This window comes from Portunus trituberculatus, chromosome 46 (assembly GCF_017591435.1).
Source record: "Portunus trituberculatus isolate SZX2019 chromosome 46, ASM1759143v1, whole genome shotgun sequence".
NCBI classification, from domain to species: domain Eukaryota; kingdom Metazoa; phylum Arthropoda; class Malacostraca; order Decapoda; family Portunidae; genus Portunus; species Portunus trituberculatus.
In genome coordinates this window covers 23,085,321-23,101,889 of record NC_059300.1, presented here as the reverse complement: position 1 = coordinate 23,101,889, position 16,569 = coordinate 23,085,321, and the positions used below count along the sequence as shown (strand labels likewise).

At 37.6% G+C, this 16,569-nt stretch overlaps 2 protein-coding genes and 1 long non-coding RNA gene across 9 annotated transcripts in view; 2 read left to right on the top strand and 1 right to left on the bottom strand.

Moving 5' to 3' along the window:
* Positions 1–2,693, top strand: part of LOC123519953 (putative ferric-chelate reductase 1 homolog) — a 29,222-nt gene extending 26,529 nt beyond the window's left edge. For all 4 annotated transcript variants that reach the window (XM_045281701.1, XM_045281703.1, XM_045281704.1 and 1 more), the window contains 3 exons: positions 1,953–2,083; positions 2,263–2,351; positions 2,508–2,693. In XM_045281701.1, the coding sequence (XP_045137636.1) occupies positions 1,953–2,083; positions 2,263–2,351; positions 2,508–2,556 (269 nt within the window). In that variant the 3' untranslated portion in view covers positions 2,557–2,693. The remainder of the gene's footprint in view (positions 1–1,952; positions 2,084–2,262; positions 2,352–2,507) is intronic.
* Positions 2,694–3,668: 975 nt separating this feature from the next.
* On the bottom strand, positions 3,669–5,163 carry LOC123519971. The gene is made up of 2 exons (XR_006679140.1): positions 4,569–5,163; positions 3,669–4,126 (listed from the first exon to the last, which is right to left on the bottom strand). It is a non-coding gene; the product is annotated as an uncharacterized LOC123519971 (long non-coding RNA).
* Positions 5,164–8,782: 3,619 nt separating this feature from the next.
* The window catches only part of LOC123519952 (protein FAM136A-like), a 43,355-nt gene continuing 35,568 nt past the window's right edge, over positions 8,783–16,569 (top strand). The window contains exons 1-2 of one of the 4 annotated variants that reach the window (XM_045281697.1): positions 8,783–9,014; positions 14,539–14,679. In XM_045281697.1, coding sequence (XP_045137632.1) covers positions 8,928–9,014; positions 14,539–14,679 — 228 coding nt within the window. In that variant the 5' untranslated portion in view covers positions 8,783–8,927. The remainder of the gene's footprint in view (positions 9,015–14,538; positions 14,680–16,569) is intronic. The other 3 variants (XM_045281698.1, XM_045281699.1, XM_045281700.1) reach the window with 3 other exon arrangements.

Here is a 16,569-nt window from a genome sequence, read left to right as displayed (position 1 = left end):
GCACCTTGCCTGGCCAAACTCTTTCAACTTTGTCTATCGACTTCTACCTTTCCTTCTTGCTGGAAGTTTGCCTACATTCAGCCTGTTCCTAAAAAGGGTGACCGTTCTAATCCTCAAACTACCGTCCTATAGCTTTAATCTCTTGCTTGTCTAAAGTTTTTTTTAATCTATCCTGAATAGGAAGATTCTCAAACATCTGTCACTTCACAATCTTCTGTCTGATCGCCAGTATGGCTTCCGTCAAGGTCGCTCTACTGGTGATCTTCTGGCTTTCCTTACTGAGTCTTGGTCATCCTCTTTTAGAGATTTCGGTGAAACTTTTGCTGTCGCGTTAGACATATCAAAAGCTTTTGATAGAGTCTGGCATAAAGCTTTGATTTCAAAACTGCCCTCCTACGGTTTCTATCCTTCTCTCTGCAACTTTATCTCAAGTTTCCTTTCCGACCGTTCTATTGCTGCTGTGGTAGACGGCCACTGTTCTTCTCCTAAATCTATTAATAGTGGTGTTCCTCAGGGTTCTGTCCTGTCACCCACTCTCTTTCTATTATTCATTAATGATCTTCTTAACCAAACTTCTTGCCCTATCCACTCCTACGCTGATGATACCACCCTACATCTTTCCACGTCCTTTCAGAGACGACCAACCCTTCAGGAAGTCAACAGATCACGCAGGGACGCCACAGAACGCCTGACTTCTGATCTTTCTAAGATTTCCGATTGGGGCAGAGAAAATCTAGTAGTTTTCAATGCCTCAAAAACTCAATTCCTCCATCTATCAACTCGACACAACCTTCCAGACAACTATTCCCTCTTCTTCAATGACACTCAACTATCTCCCTCTTCCATACTGAATATCCTCGGTCTGTCCTTTACTCATAATCTTAACTGGAAACTTCACATCTCATCTCTTGCTAAAACAGCTTCTATGAAGTTAGGCGTTCTGAGGCGTCTCCGCCAGTTTTTCTCGCCCCTCCAACTGCTTACTCTGTACAAGGGCCTTATCCTGTATGGAGTACTCTTCGCATGTTTGGGGAAGGGGGGGGGTTCCACTCACACAGTTTTATTAGATAGGATGGAATCAAAAGCTTTTCGTCTCATCAACTCCTCTCCTCTGACTGTCTTCAGCCGCTTTCTCACCGCCGAAATGTTGCATCTCTTTCTATCTTTTATTGCTATTTTCATGTTAACTGTTCTACTGATCTTGCTAACTGCATGCTTCTCCTCCTCCTGCTGCCTCGCTTCACAAAGCTTTCTTCTTTCTCTCATCCCTATTCTGTCCAACACTCTAACGCAAGAGTTAACAAGTACTCTCAATCATTCATACAAGCTTTCTCTGGTAAACTTTGGGACTCCTTATCTGCTTTTGTATTTCAGTCTTCCTACGACTTGACTTCTTTAAAGAGGGAGATATCAAGAGATTTGTTCCCTAATTCTGGCTAACTCTTTACTTATCTTTTAGAAAACCAACATTCAAGTTGGCCTTTTTTTTTTAATATTGCGTTGCCCTTGGTTGGCCTTCTCTCCTGTATAAAAAAAAAATCATATGAATACATTTCCTTTTCCATTCTAATCTCAGAATCAGGTGTAAGAAATTATTTTTCTAAGATCTTTTTATTTTCCTTTATTGAGCACATTTACTCATAATCTTGCCGCGGCACTGACGTACAGCAGTGTCTCTGCCATCTTAGCTCAGCTATGTTGGACTTTGTAACTGAATGAACCATACAGGCAATAACGAACCTTTTCCACCATTCAGCCGAGTCTTCGAAACTTATGATCAACCCTCAACTTGTGAATGGCATGCAGTGGTGGTGGTGGTGATGGTGGGTATACTCACACTGTATGCAGTACCCATGGTCATTATTTTTCGAACCTTTTTTTTTCAGTAATCATCTTAAAGCAACACAACCATCCCTTCTCAGCTGCCATTCACACACAGATCTCTGTTCCAGTGACCCTGAAGGGCAACTCCTTCTTGGGCTTCGTGGTACGAGCTACCACACCTGGTGAAGAAAATCTCGGGAACTTCATTGCGGAAGAAAGCAACGTTAAATTTAAAACACTATCTTGCAAGAACGTGACGGTAAGATTATATAACTAAGTAATGGTGGTTGTGATCGTGCAGAAGGGGTAGCGGTGATAACATGGCAGTGCTTCAGAGATTTTGTCGCGTGGAAGATTGAGTTAACAGTTTGATATGTGGTGGTTTGTTTGTCAATTTAAAAAAATACGCAAATTATGTTAATTTCTTTGTATTGGCAGGACGTCGCCGTGACGCACACGAACCCATCCTCCAAGAGTTCTATCACGCTGATGTGGCAAGATTTTAACAACGGCAATTATGTTTTTCAGTAAGTTATGTTAATGTTATTATTGCAATGATATGTATCAATGATAACATCCTCAGACATCTTTTGATATGTCTGAGGATGGTATTTTTAGTGAAGTTATTACTCTCGTTATTATCACTCTTGATAATGTTTCATTCTACTAATCACATCCCACAGAGCCACGACCTTGCAGAGTCTCAACAATTACGTAATGAACATCTTCTAGAATAGTCAAGCTTGCCGGGTGGTTCCTCCTAGCCACATCTACGGTGCACTGTGGGAGACGCTTCTATTTATTGAAATGTTATTTTATCCTAGAAAGTTTTTAGTCTAAACAAACAATAAAGGGTCACTTAGTATGCCTTTGTGTATATCATTAGTTCATGTTTGATTTACAGAAATGCAATGAATATATATATATATATATATATATATATATATATATATATATATATATATATATATATATATATATATATATATATATATATATATATATATATATATATATATATATATATATATATATATATATATATATATATATATATATATATATATATATATATATATATATATATATATATATATATATATATATATATATATATATATATATATATATATATATATATATATATATATATATATATATATATATATATATATATATATATATATATATATATATATATATATATATATATATATATATATATATATATATATATATATATATATATATATATATATATATATATATATATATATATATATATATATATATATATATATATATATATATATATATATATATATATATATATATATATATATATATATATATATATATATATATATATATATATATATATATATATATATATATATATATATATATATATATATATATATATATATATATATATATATATATATATATATATATATATATATATATATATATATATATATATATATATATATATATATATATATATATATATATATATATATATATATATATATATATATATATATATATATATATATATATATATATATATATATATATATATATATATATATATATATATATATATATATATATATATATATAACTGTTCTACTGAAGATTTTGCTTCAGGTTTCCTTCATGAAGTATGAAGACCTGTGATCACTTATTCCTGCCAGCGACTTCTTTTCCAAGCTGCTCCTGTAAATGTGGATAATCATTCAAATTTTACATAGATCAATGGGATAAGCAACTTCGCTTACTTTTAACAGCCCAAATCATTCAAGCTTCATAACTGGTGATGAACAAATTTACTCGTTACAAAAAAAAAAAAAAAAATAGTACAGGTAAAGCAGACACAAAAGAGCAGACAATGGTAAGAGGGTGAGTGATATTTCTCAACTTTTTAGCCGTGCATGAAATTGCGTCAAGAGCGTCCTTCGTAGACTTTTTTTTTTTTTTACCATGTGGGCTTTTCACGGGAATTTATGGGCTAAAGGGGATACTTTTTGGGGTACCTCTTATCTCAAAGCCCACCCGCTAGGAAACAGTTGCCCCAAGTGAGGAAGCCCAACCTACACTCGGACCGTGGACAGGATTTGAACCCGTGCGCTTGGATCTCCCCCTCGGACCCCAAAGCACGCACGGTTCCACTGTACAACGGCGGCCTCACGATAAGCGTGAATTTGGTGGATGCAAAAACTATGTATTATTCCAAATATGTTAAAATGAAAATAATTTGAATAAGAAAATGCCTCAAAACACCCAGAATTAAAACATACTTTTTTTTTTTTTTTTTTACATTACAAGGGCACTGGCCAAGGGCAAACAAAGTGTTGGAAAAAAAAAAATCCCGCTGGTTGCCAGGCCCTGTTAACAAGAAAGGAGAAAGAGAAAAAACAAAAAAAATCTAAAAGGAGGGTCCAGTTAACGTAAGAGGTGTCTTGACACTCCTCTTTTGAAAGAGTTTAAGTCATAGGCAGGTGGAAATACAGACACAGGTAGAGAGTTCCAGAGTTTACCAGTGTAGGGAATGAAGGAGTGAAGATACTGGTTAACTCTTGCATTAGGAAGATGGACAGAATAGGGATGAGAAGAAGTAGAGAGTCTTGTGCAGCGAGGCCGCAGGAGGGGGGAAGGCATGCAGTTAGCAAGTTCAGAAGAGCAGACAGCATGAAAACAGCGGTAGAAGACAGATAAAGATGCAACATTGCGGCGGTGACTTACCAAATTAAATTATATATCAATTTTTTCTAGATTCACTGTTACTCTCCAATACTACCATAAAAGCTATGTTGTCCACTTTTCTTTCGGGAAAGTAGGTGACAGAATGGAGTGTGAATTAATTAAGAAAAAAAAATAGCATCGGTAAAATGCGTCTTTGTCTTAAAAGAAGGAAAAAACTGTTACAGTTGATGTAAGCCGACGTAAAGACGAAAAACTGTGACGAGGGTCATGAAACGTATACACGTATACGTTTCATGATAACTGATTTATTTAACTATTGTAACCGCAACTATTGTTCGTAATGAAGTGGAATAATCTTAGAGAGAGAGAGAGAGAGAGAGAGAGAGCAGATAATGCTCCATAAACATTATGAACTTAACTAATATAATCAATAACAGCCAGCCTGCATTGAGCCCTAAAAGCAATGCTATACGTACACTGAACTAAATCCTCTCAGTATATGTACAATGTACTAAATTTTTACTGACTGTGGCACAGATTCGATCGTGTTTTCTCTAAATTTTGCTATGATTTTTTTTCTTTTTTTTATGCAGGGGGGGAAACTGGCCAAAGGCAACAAAATTTTTTTAAAAAGCCCCATATGAGTTATCCAAAATGCAGGGACAAATGTCTTGAAACCTCCCTCTTAAAAGAATTCAAGTTGTTGGAAGAAGGAAATACAGAAGCAGGCAGGGAGTTCCAGAGTTTACCAGAGAAATGTATGAATGATTGAGAGTACTGGTTAACTCTTCTATTAGAGAGTTGGACAGAATAGAGATGAGATGAAAAAAAAGTCTTGTGCAGCGAGGCCGCAGGAGGAGTGGAAGCATGCAGTTAGCAAGATCAGTAGAATAGTTAGCATGAAAATAGCGATAAAAGAAGGCAGGAGATGCAACGTTCCGGCAGTGAGAAAGAGGCTGAAGACAGTCAGTCAGAGGAGATGAGTTGATGAGACGAAGAGCTTTTGATTCCACGTTATCTAACAAAACTGTTTGAGTGCAACCCCCATGATATGCGAAGAGTACTCCATACAAGAATGGGTAAGGCCCTTGTACAGAGTTAGCAGTTGGAGGGGCGAGAAAAATTGGCGGAGATGCCTCAGAACGCCTATCTTCAAAGAAGCACATGTTTTAGTAAGAGATGATATGTGAAATTTCAGTTTAGATTATGAGTAAAGGACAGACCGAGGATATTCATTGGAAGAGGAGACAGTTGAGTGTCATTGAAGAAGAGGGGATTGTTGTCTGGAAGGTTGTGTCGAGTTGATAGATGGAGGAATTGAGTTTTTGAGGCATTGAAAACTACTAGATTTTCTCTGCCCCAATCAGAAATCTTAGAAAGATCAGAAGTCAGGCGTTCTGTGGCGTCCCTGCGTGATCTGTTGACTTCCTGAAGGGTTGGTCGTCTCTGAAAGGACGTGGAAAGATGTAGGGTGGTATCATCAGCGTAGGAGTGGATAGGGAAAGAAGTTTTGGTTAAGAAGATTATTAATGAATAATAGGAAGAGAATGGGTGACAGGACAGAACCTTGAGGAGCAGCACTGTTTATAGATTTAGATGAACAGTGGCCGTCTACCACGGCTACAATAGAACGGTCGAAAAGGAAGCTTGAGATAATGTTGCAGAGAAAAGGATAGAAACCGGAGGAGGGCAGTTTTGAAATAAAAATATTATGCTAGACTTTATCAAAAGCTTTTGATATGTCTAGAACAACAGCAAAAGTTTCAGTGAAATCTCTACAAGAGGATGACCAAGACTCAGTAAGGAAAGCCAGAAGATCACCAGTAGAGTGACCTTGACGGAAGCCATACTGACGATCAGAGAGAAGATTGTGAAGTGACAGATATTTGATAATCTTCCTATTAAGGATAGATTCAAAAACTTGTTATAAACAAGAAATGTCATCTTTTTAAGAAACAGGCTGAATGTAGGCAAACATCCAGCAAGAAGGAAAGATAGAAGTCGATACACATGGTTAAAAGAGTTTGGCCAGGCAAGATGCAAGCACGGAAGCAGTTTTTGAGAACAATAGGAGGGACCCCATCAGGTCCATATGCCTTCCGAGGGTTTACTAAGGCCAGCGAGGGCATGGAAAACATCATTACGAAGAACTTTACCTGTATGCATGAAATAGTCAGAGGGAAGAGGAAAGGGAAGGACAAGCTCAAAATCATCCAAGGTGATGTTAGAAAAGGTTTGAGAGAAGGGTTCAGCTTTAGAGACAGATGTGATAGCAGTTGTGCCATCAGGATGAAATAAAGGAGTGAAAGATGAAGCAGTAAAGTTATTGAAGATGTTTTTGTGAAGATGCCAGAAGTCTCAAAGGGAGTTGGAGTTTGAAAGGTTTTGACATTTTCTATTTATGAAAGATTGTTTGGGAAGTTGAAGAACATACTTGGAATGATTCCGGGCAGAAATATAAAGTGCATGAGATTTAGGTGCTGGAAGACTGAAGTACCTTTTGTGGGCTCTCTATCATGTATAGCACGAGAACAGGCTGTGTTAAACCTACTTAGGTTTAGAAAGTTTAGGTTGAAAAAAAGAATGAAAAAAATGTAGGCCACCATGCCAGACACCTTCACCTCTATTATGTGCTCAGCACACAGAGATGAGTCTCTGACACGGAATTAGTAATCATTCTAGGTAAAATCAGCATAATACCTCCTCAGGTCCCTCCCAGCTGGCTGAGGCAAAACGCCGGAGGCACCTCCGCTTTGTGGGGGATCCTGAGGAGGGATTAAAAGGATTAAATAATCCTCAATTTAAGTCATCACAAAGGAGCGCCCCTCCAATGAAGTAATTTGTCCTGGTGCTAGGCAACAAAGGCCATATAGCTGCTAGATGTCATTAGTGGGGTTCGAATCGATGCCCCGCAATCTACCACCATCGTGGCAGAATGCTGCGCCTTAATCCGCGTGACCACTAGGGACACATCCTGAGGAGGACTGTAGAGATAGGACAAGATACAGATTTCTGATTGTGATGGGAGAAGATCGGGTAACAGCATAAGCAGAAGGATTATAGATAAGGAAAGATCAAGAATGTTGGGCATATCTCCAAGACGATCAGGAATACAAGTACGGTGTTGCACCAGTTGCTCTAGGTCATGGAGTATAGCAAAGTTGAAGGCTAGTTCACCAGGATGGTTAGTGGTAGAACCAATGCACGTAGAAGCAGGTTGAGGAGACGCGGCAAGTCTTGTGGTCTTGGTCTTGGTATGTAAACATAGGCGGAAAATTTGCAGACGGAAACGATCCCTATCGTCTGACAAATTCATGCGATAAGTTCATGCGGAACGTTGAAAAATCGACGGAAATCGCATTAATCGACGGAAAAAGTGCTAGTGTGACACCGCCTTAATACACAGTATTACGTTCAGAGCAGCCCATCTTTGCCGCAGCGTGGCCTCCATGTTTGTTTGCATTGTCGGGAAGTGACGACGAAACACCGTTTGTGTGTGACAGGCCGCAGCCAAAATATTGTCGTTTTTCTGTAAAACGACGGAAAAAGTCCTCGCGTGACACCGCCTTTACCAGTCTTCACCAGTCTCAACGGGGCGAAGTTTAGTGCGTCGTACGTCCGCCAGCGGTGCTGATTGTTTTTTTTATTTCACTGATTAGCTTTATATATAGGACGTGACAGTGATATCCATATTTTTTAACACTCTCAAATAAAATGCAGAAACCGAAATTGGCATTATTTTATTTTTAGTGCTCATACCTACTTAAATAAAAATGATAGTCTGTTTTTTAACTTTATCTTATAATTCCATTAACAAAGACTTTTCATACACCAGCAAGTTAGAATAATAACATTGAATTATGCTTTTAATTTTAAATGCACATGTGCAACAATTCATGTTGTACTTTTTTCTACACATCGATTTCCAGATTAGCTGAGTCACCCCTTTGCCCAGGAACTCTGAGACAATTAAAAATTCTAGCGCTGCTAGGTGTCTAATTTGGAAATAACTACGTACAATGCTTGGTGTTATCTAGGGATGCAAACAAGGAAGCTTAGGTACTGTGGATAGGAAGAGTCTCAAGGCTCATTGGATACAATGATCACGTTTGCTTATTCGGTTATTCCTTGACAAGTTGACAGTGATACTGGGAATTAAATTGTTGTTGCCAAATCATACACATTCGGTTATATTTTGTTTATACAAAGTAGTTTGAAAATATACACGTAACTAGAGTGCTTTTTTGTTAACGAGTTTCATTCCATTAACTCTTCTTATATATCATTATAAGGAATAAGAAAGCAAACTCGCTGCGAGCCGAAAGAGTGCAGTGTATGCGAGTGTTCCCATCACCAGGCAGGCGCCAGCTGAGCCGCACACGCTGACCGGTACCATGGTGGATCAGGCTCAACACCGCATCCAGGAGGCCATGACCTCTCTGGTTGATGACCTAGACAAGACTTACCTTCGTGGAATGCAGGTTAGTGTTAACTGAACATTATCACATAGAAATTAGTCAAGATTACATAATTGTTTGTGAATGAAGGATGTGTGCCGGTGTGGCCCCACCAGCGGTGCCCCGAGTACCCTTGTGCTAGGTCAACACACTTTATAGTGGTCAGGTTGGCCGTCTACCACAATTATTTGTTGCCTCTATCGATGGATGGCTTGAAGCATACCTTCTTTATGCTGGTGTTAGTGAAGAACAAGGCAGTGTGTGGGAGATAGTTGAGGTGTTATGCTTGGCTCCAATTATGTAATTATTACATATTTGAAAGCATAAATGATAACCTCGACCGCAGATGTTATGAGAACTGGAGAGTATATTTAGGACAAGTGCACATTTAGAGGATGAATGGAGGGTGCCTCATGTGAGAAATGAGATCCATTTGGTCTGTTGTAAACAACTTTGAGGGAGTGAGGTATCTTGTGGAAGCCCTCTCATCGTAAATCACAACAGAAACCATGGATAAAGCCAGGATCAAAAAGATAAAAGTCACATGAGTGCACTGTGGTGGGCAGGACAGTTGTGTTTAATGTAGTGACACACCAACATCTGTTTGCTGGGTGAAAATTCAGCAGTTCTGGGTGCCCTTGATCAGAATAATGAGGATGAATATTCTTGGTAAATATCAAGTTTATCATCATAGAAATTCTCTGAAAACCAAAAACCAGTTTATATATATATATATATATATATATATATATATATATATATATATATATATATATATATATATATATCGAATTGGATCTAACAGCAGCTCTTTACATTCTTTTAGCACCCAGCCTGATACACCATCCAGCCCCATTGCTTTTCTGACATCCAAATTATCTAATAATCTTCTAATATCCTCTTTGTGCACTATGATTTCCTTCAATCCTAGGCACTATAATGTCCTATTTGGTTCTGCAAAATTCTCTCTTCAGTGAACACAGTTTTGAAGCTCTCATTCATTATTTCACTCATTTCCTTTACTGTTTGGTGTGTCTTCCCTCCTTTAATTATTTTTTCTTGCGTTTCTGCTTTCTTCATCTTACCATTTATAAATTTGTAGAAAAGCTTGGGTTCATCTTCGCTTTTTTTGTGCCATATCTTTCTCAAAGTTTCTTTCTTCTCTCCTTACTCTAATATATTCATTTCGTGCATCCTTATACTTCTGTCTGTAATTGTCATTTCTCTGCTTTATCTTTTGCCTTTTTAACTTCTGTACATCTGGCATTGTACCAAGCGTGTATACTTTTCTTTACTCTGTAGATTGGTACGTATTTCTTTACTCCTTTGTTATATTTCTGTAGGAATGTTTCATATTTCCCTGGTGTTGTTCTTCAGTTCATAATGTTCTTCCATTCAATATCAGCAAAAAATTGTCTTAGTTTTTCAAAACCTGCTCTTGCATAATTTAATCTCTCTTTTTTGTAGTCATCTCTGTATCTTATCCCATCCTCCCTCTGTATTTGCAACTCTAATGCCATATGATCACTTCTTCTCATTAGACTAAGTTATTGTATGCTGGGTGAGGCTTCTGGCTTCTTTGTGAATACTAAGTCAAGCAATGATGGTTCTTCCCCTCTGTACCTTGTTAACTCTTCCACCCACTGTTCCATTGTATTTACCATAGTCAGCTGTAACACCTCGTTCCACTGTCCAGTATTATCCATTACTTCCATCTTTCTCCAGTTTATTTTTTACAGTTAAAGTCTTCCATCTCTTCTTATCGTATTATCTTAGCACTTAATCATCTCTCTTTACATATCCTTTTGTTCCTCAGTTCCCCATGTATTTGTCTTAGGTGGCACATATTTAACTTTGATTTTCTTGTTTTTCAATTCCTCTGTTTTGATTGTTACTCCCATTACTTCCACCATACCATCGCCATATTGCACTTCCTCCACACATATACAGTAATATCTCGAGATATGATCGCCCCAACATACAATTTTTTTGATAAACGACAAAAAATTTCATATAATTTACGCCATGAAATATGACAATATTTTTAAGATACGAATAGCCATCGATAGGTGGTGCAGCGATTGCTCGGCTACCTGTATCCACTCAAACATTCAGCCCGTGTTGTATATTGTTGTTCATTCTTTGTGCATGTATGTGTCTGTGCTCCTCGGCAGTGCATATTTTTTCTTAAGTTTTGTGAACTCAAGAAACACACAAAATAGCCTGTATTCACATACTGATTACACTTAGAAATTCAATGAGTGAGTACAAATGGTGTTCTGTCCACAAGTAACTCTTCCTCTTCGCAATGCAAAAAACTAGAAGTCTCTAGATGTCATGGTTACCAAAATGTCACAGGTTGAATGAGGTAGTATCATCAGTTTACGTGGCCTTGTGTCAGATCGGGTTCAGCAGCCTTGGCCAGAGCGAGAGAAAACGGGCCCCTTGTATCCTCTCTCTCTCTCTCTCTCTCTCTCTCTCTCTCTCTCTCTCCTGTTCTGATACCACTCTCATTCAAAAGTTGTCTCCCTGTAACATGGCAAGAGACCCGAGGTATAGAAGTAAGGCACGCGGGAGAGGTGGCGGAATCAGACACAGTGAAATCACTGTCGCTCGTACCATTCATCGTTGGTGACACAGTGACGTAGAGCATGTGTTTACTCCTGATGAGTGTTGCCAGCTCACAAGCAAAGAAAACAGGAAGAAAATAGCCAAAACATAGCTGTAAAAAGCCTAAACGTCTATCGATGTGCCTCGAGTCTTGCATGATGAACATCTATCTTTGTGTCACGAGTTCTGTGGGTTAAGTTGTTATTTTGGGCAATATAGTTAATTTATATCACGCATACAATAAACATTGTATTTATTTTATATTAAATCTATATTTGGTTGGTATTTAAAGCATGTTAATTTTTTTTGGGGGGGGGTAAATTCATGTCACAAGAACAAATTATTTAATTCTATTTCCAGTAATTTCTATGGGAAAAATTGATTTGATATACGATTTCTTTTATATACAATGATCGTCACAGAACGAATTAAAATCGTATGTCGAGGTACCACTGTATATTATCACGAACCATTATTAGCAGTCCTCCTCCCACTTTACCCTTCTTGTCTCTTCTCCAGCTATTATATCCCTTTTCTTTAGAGTTTACATGGATCTCCTCTTTTAGTTTTGTTTCTACGATGCACATTACATCCGGTGTTTTTTCTTTCAAATAATCTCTACTCCAACATGCTGGATAACAACCCATCTATATTAGTATGTCACCCTTAATTTCTTGCCTCTTCCATGACCTGTTCCTTTAGTATATAGAACCCTCCACTAGAAATGTTTTTTTCTTGATCTCTGTCCTTTTCTTGTGTTTTTTTTCCTCAGCTTCATTTCTTAGCACTTTTTCATTCTTCCTGTCTTCTAGGTTTATATTTCTTTTTATCCACATATCCTTAGATTCAGTATCATGGCCAGCTTCCCTTTTATTATAATAATTTCCTCCACCATCACCTGCAATCTCATTCTCACTTTCATTGGTCTCTTACCCCCTTCACTAAATCTTCCCAACCTAATCACTTCCTCCACCTCCTGGTCCAACTCCTGTGTGGTGTCCTGGACCTGTTTGATAATAGTTTTGGCCAATTCTCTCTCCACATTCTCTCATGAACTTGTTTGGATTTTTCTTTCTTCATTCCAAAAATCAAGAAACATTTCCTCTTATACACTGTATCTCTCACTAGATCCTCTTTCTCCTTAATTACTTGTATAACAGTGTCTTTTGTCTTTTCCTGAATTTGTCTCCTTACTACCTCTCAAAATTTTACTTTTTCCTCTTCCTGTTCCTTTTTCCATGCATTTTGTAATTTCTGCAGTTTTCTTTCACCCATTCCATTCTCTATTTTGTTCTCCCCATCCTGCACTTTTTTCTGTATGCTCCTTAAGGAGTCCTCGTAGTCATAACATGTGGCCTTTAGTATATCACTTTGTTTCTTTCTCTCTTTCATCTCCTCCTTCATCTCATGATTTATTTTCCTTACTTTCTCACATTCCTCTAATCTCACTTTTAGTTCCATGTTTTCTTTGATCAGTTTTGTCTTGTTTTTCCATCAAACTTGACATCACCTCCTTCATGTATCTTATCTCTCTTTCCATGTTTATCTGCCTCCTCATATTGCCTCTTTCTTCTCTAAATCCAGAAAAGTTCTTATCTATATTATCATCACTCAATCTCCTCTGTCCAACAAGTGTTTTGATAAATTTATAGTTTTCACAACATGGCGTTTTGTTTGGTCCGGTATGTTTGGTTGCTCCACCTAGCTCGGCTTGCCCATTTGCCTCGCCACTTACCGGGATTATTTATTTATTTATTTATCTATTTATTTATTTATTTATTTATTTATTTTTTTTTTATGTAAGAGGGGAGAACTGACCAAGGACAACAATGAAAAGGCCCACTTAGTTGCAAGTCCCTTAGCAGGTTCAAGAGAATTAGCCAAAATAAAAGGGATAAATGTCTTGAAGCCTCCCTCATAAATGAAGTTAAGTCATAGGAAGTTGGAAATACAGAAAGAGGTAGGGAGATCCAGAGTTAACCAAGGAAAGGTATGAATGGTTGAGAGTACAGGTTAACTTTTGCAATAGGGAGTTGGACAGTGTAGGGGTGAGAGGAAGAAGAAAGACCTTAGATAGCAAGATTGTAGAAGGAGGGGGAGGCATGCAGTTAGCAAGATCAGAAGAGGAGTTGGCTTGAAAATGGTGGTAGAATACAGTGATCCCTCATTTATCGTGGTTAATGGATACCAGAACCCCCGAAGGTGAAAGAACCCCGAAGTAGGATTTGACCCCTCTAGGAATTTTCGTGTATGTGTATGTGGGTACCAGAATGTTTAACCCATTTGCCCCGGAAGTTAGAAAACACGCGCCGTGCTCCATCCAGGTGGCCCGCGCGCACCAAGATTTGAAGCTTCAGTATTGAATAATCAATATTTTAGCCATAAACTCAATATATTCATCACATACTATATATCAGGATGTGTAAAAATATTTGTATGTCACAATACACTTCCCATTGCTATGCTAAAATGGAAAACAATACAAAATTTTACTTTTTATATTTTATTAAGTTTTTTTTTTTTTATTACAGTTCGGGAGATTTTTTATTGAAATATATAGTATCGTGTCAACGTGAGGGTCTCACTCTCCTTTGACCACCGATGGGTGGTTACATATTAAGTAATATTATTTGAATAAATCACTCATAATACATATCATGTTCTTGATTATAAATCTTACTAACATCAGCACTTGTATAATATATAAATTAAATATTACCAATTTTGTATTTTGTAAGAGAGAAGAGTGAGGATCCTGATATATGAAACCTAAAGCTCAATGTTAATATGTGAATATTGTAATCACTTGAGCAAAAAAAAAAAAAAAAAAAAAAAAAAAAAATATATATATATATATATATATATATATATATATATATATATATATATATATATATATATATTTGCAGTTATTTTTAAGACAAAATCCTTATTCCAGAGAACAATGCATCTTTGTGCTGCTTCATGCTGTGAGAAGAAGGAAAGCTCTGTGGATCAAGTGCACCGGTGTATTGAGAACTGCTCAACGCCTCTCACTCAGGCACAGAGTTTTGTGCAGAATGAACTTTCACAATTCCAGGTTAGTTCTAGTTATTTTTAATATTAGTTTGCTTTGGAGTAGATTATGTATATCAGATGGTGTCCAAGAGATTTTGTTGTCCTAGGCAGTATCCCATTTCTTGTTACTTCTCTCTGTTTTTTAGGTTTGTTCCTATTGTTTGTCTGTTAAATTCAGTCTGTCCTTTGCTGCTTTAGGAAGTCAGTGTGCATTTATCAAGTTGTATTTATCTAGTTGTATTGTATAGGGTTTGAGTGGGGCTCATAGTGTCCTGTCTCCATTTATCCAATTTTTCCTTAAAGTTATGCACAGTGTGTGTGTGTGTGTGTGTGTGTGTGTGTGTGTGTGTGTGTGTGTGTATTTACCTAGTTGTATTGTACAAGGTTCGAGCGGGGCTCATAGTGTCCTGTCTCCATATCTCCATTTATCTAGTTTTTCTTTAAAGTTATGCACACTATGTGCTGTGACAATTCCATTATCCAATGCATTCCATTTTTCCACCGTTCTGTGTGGAAAACTGTATTTTCCAATATCCTTCACACACTGCCTCATCCTGATCTTCTTTTCATGTCCTCTTGTTCTTCCATCTTCTTCCGTCAACAGCACCAGGTCTTCTTTGTCTATCTTTTCAATATCATTTACTATCTTATACATTGTTATTAGGTCCCCACGTTCTCTTCTATCTTGTAAGGTTGGCAGTCCCATTTCCTTCAGTCGTTCTTCATGTGTGAGGTCCTTTAATTCCGGCACCTCCTTTGTAGCAGTCTTCTGTATCCTTTCCAATTTTCTTATATCCTTTTTAGAGCTCGGAGACCATACCACTGCTGCATATTCCAGCCTTGGGCGTATCATGCTTATGATGATTTATTTCATCATATCTTTATCTATGTAATGAAATGCCACTCTATTAGTCAACATCTTATATAATAGTCCAAATATCTTGCTTATGTGTTTATCAGGGCTCAGATTTTCTTGTATGATCACTCCAAAAAAAAGATCTTTTTCCTCTTTAGTCTTCATTATTTGTTCCTCCCCCATCAAATAGTTCCATGCTGGTCTTCTCTTACTCTTTCCTAGCTCCATTATGTGGCATTTCTTGGCATTAAACTCCAATTTCCACTTCTTGTTCCATTCATAGATCTTGTTTAAATCTTCCTGCAACAGCAGACAGTCCTCTCTGGTTTTGATAACTCTTAGCAACTTTGTATCATCAGCAAATAAATTTATATAACTACAATTTATTGCAATGTGAATGTCATTTACATAAACTTGAAACATAAGTGTGTGTGTGTAATTCACCTCGGTCGCCTGCTGGTCACCCAGCCAGTCTTCCCCATTACGGAGCGAGCTCAGAGCTCATAGACCGATCTTCGGGTAGGACTGAGACCACAACACACTCCACACACCGGGAAAGCGAGGCCACAACCCCTCGAGTTACATCCCTGCCTATTTACTGCTAGGTGAACAGGGCCACACATTAAGAGGCTTGCCCATTTGCCTCGCTGCCCGGGACTGAACCCCGCCCTCTCGATTGTGAATCGGCGTGCTAACCACTACACTCACGCGGTGTGTGTGTGTGTGTGTGTGTGTGTGTGTGTGTGTGTGTGTGTGTGTGTGTGTGTGTTTACTTAGTTGTATTTACCTAGTTGTAGTTTTACAGGGCCTGGGCTTTATGCTCGTATGGCCCCGTCTCCATATCTACACTTATCCAATTTTTCTTTAAAACTATTCACACTCTTTGCTGACACCACTTCCTCACTCAAACTGTTCCAAGTCTCAACACATCTTTGCGGGAAACTAAATTTTTTAACATCTCTCAGACATCTTCCTTTCCTCAGTTTCTTACTGTGCGATCTTGTGCTTCTAATATCATATTCTTCTCTCAGGATCAGTTTCTCATTATCCACTTGA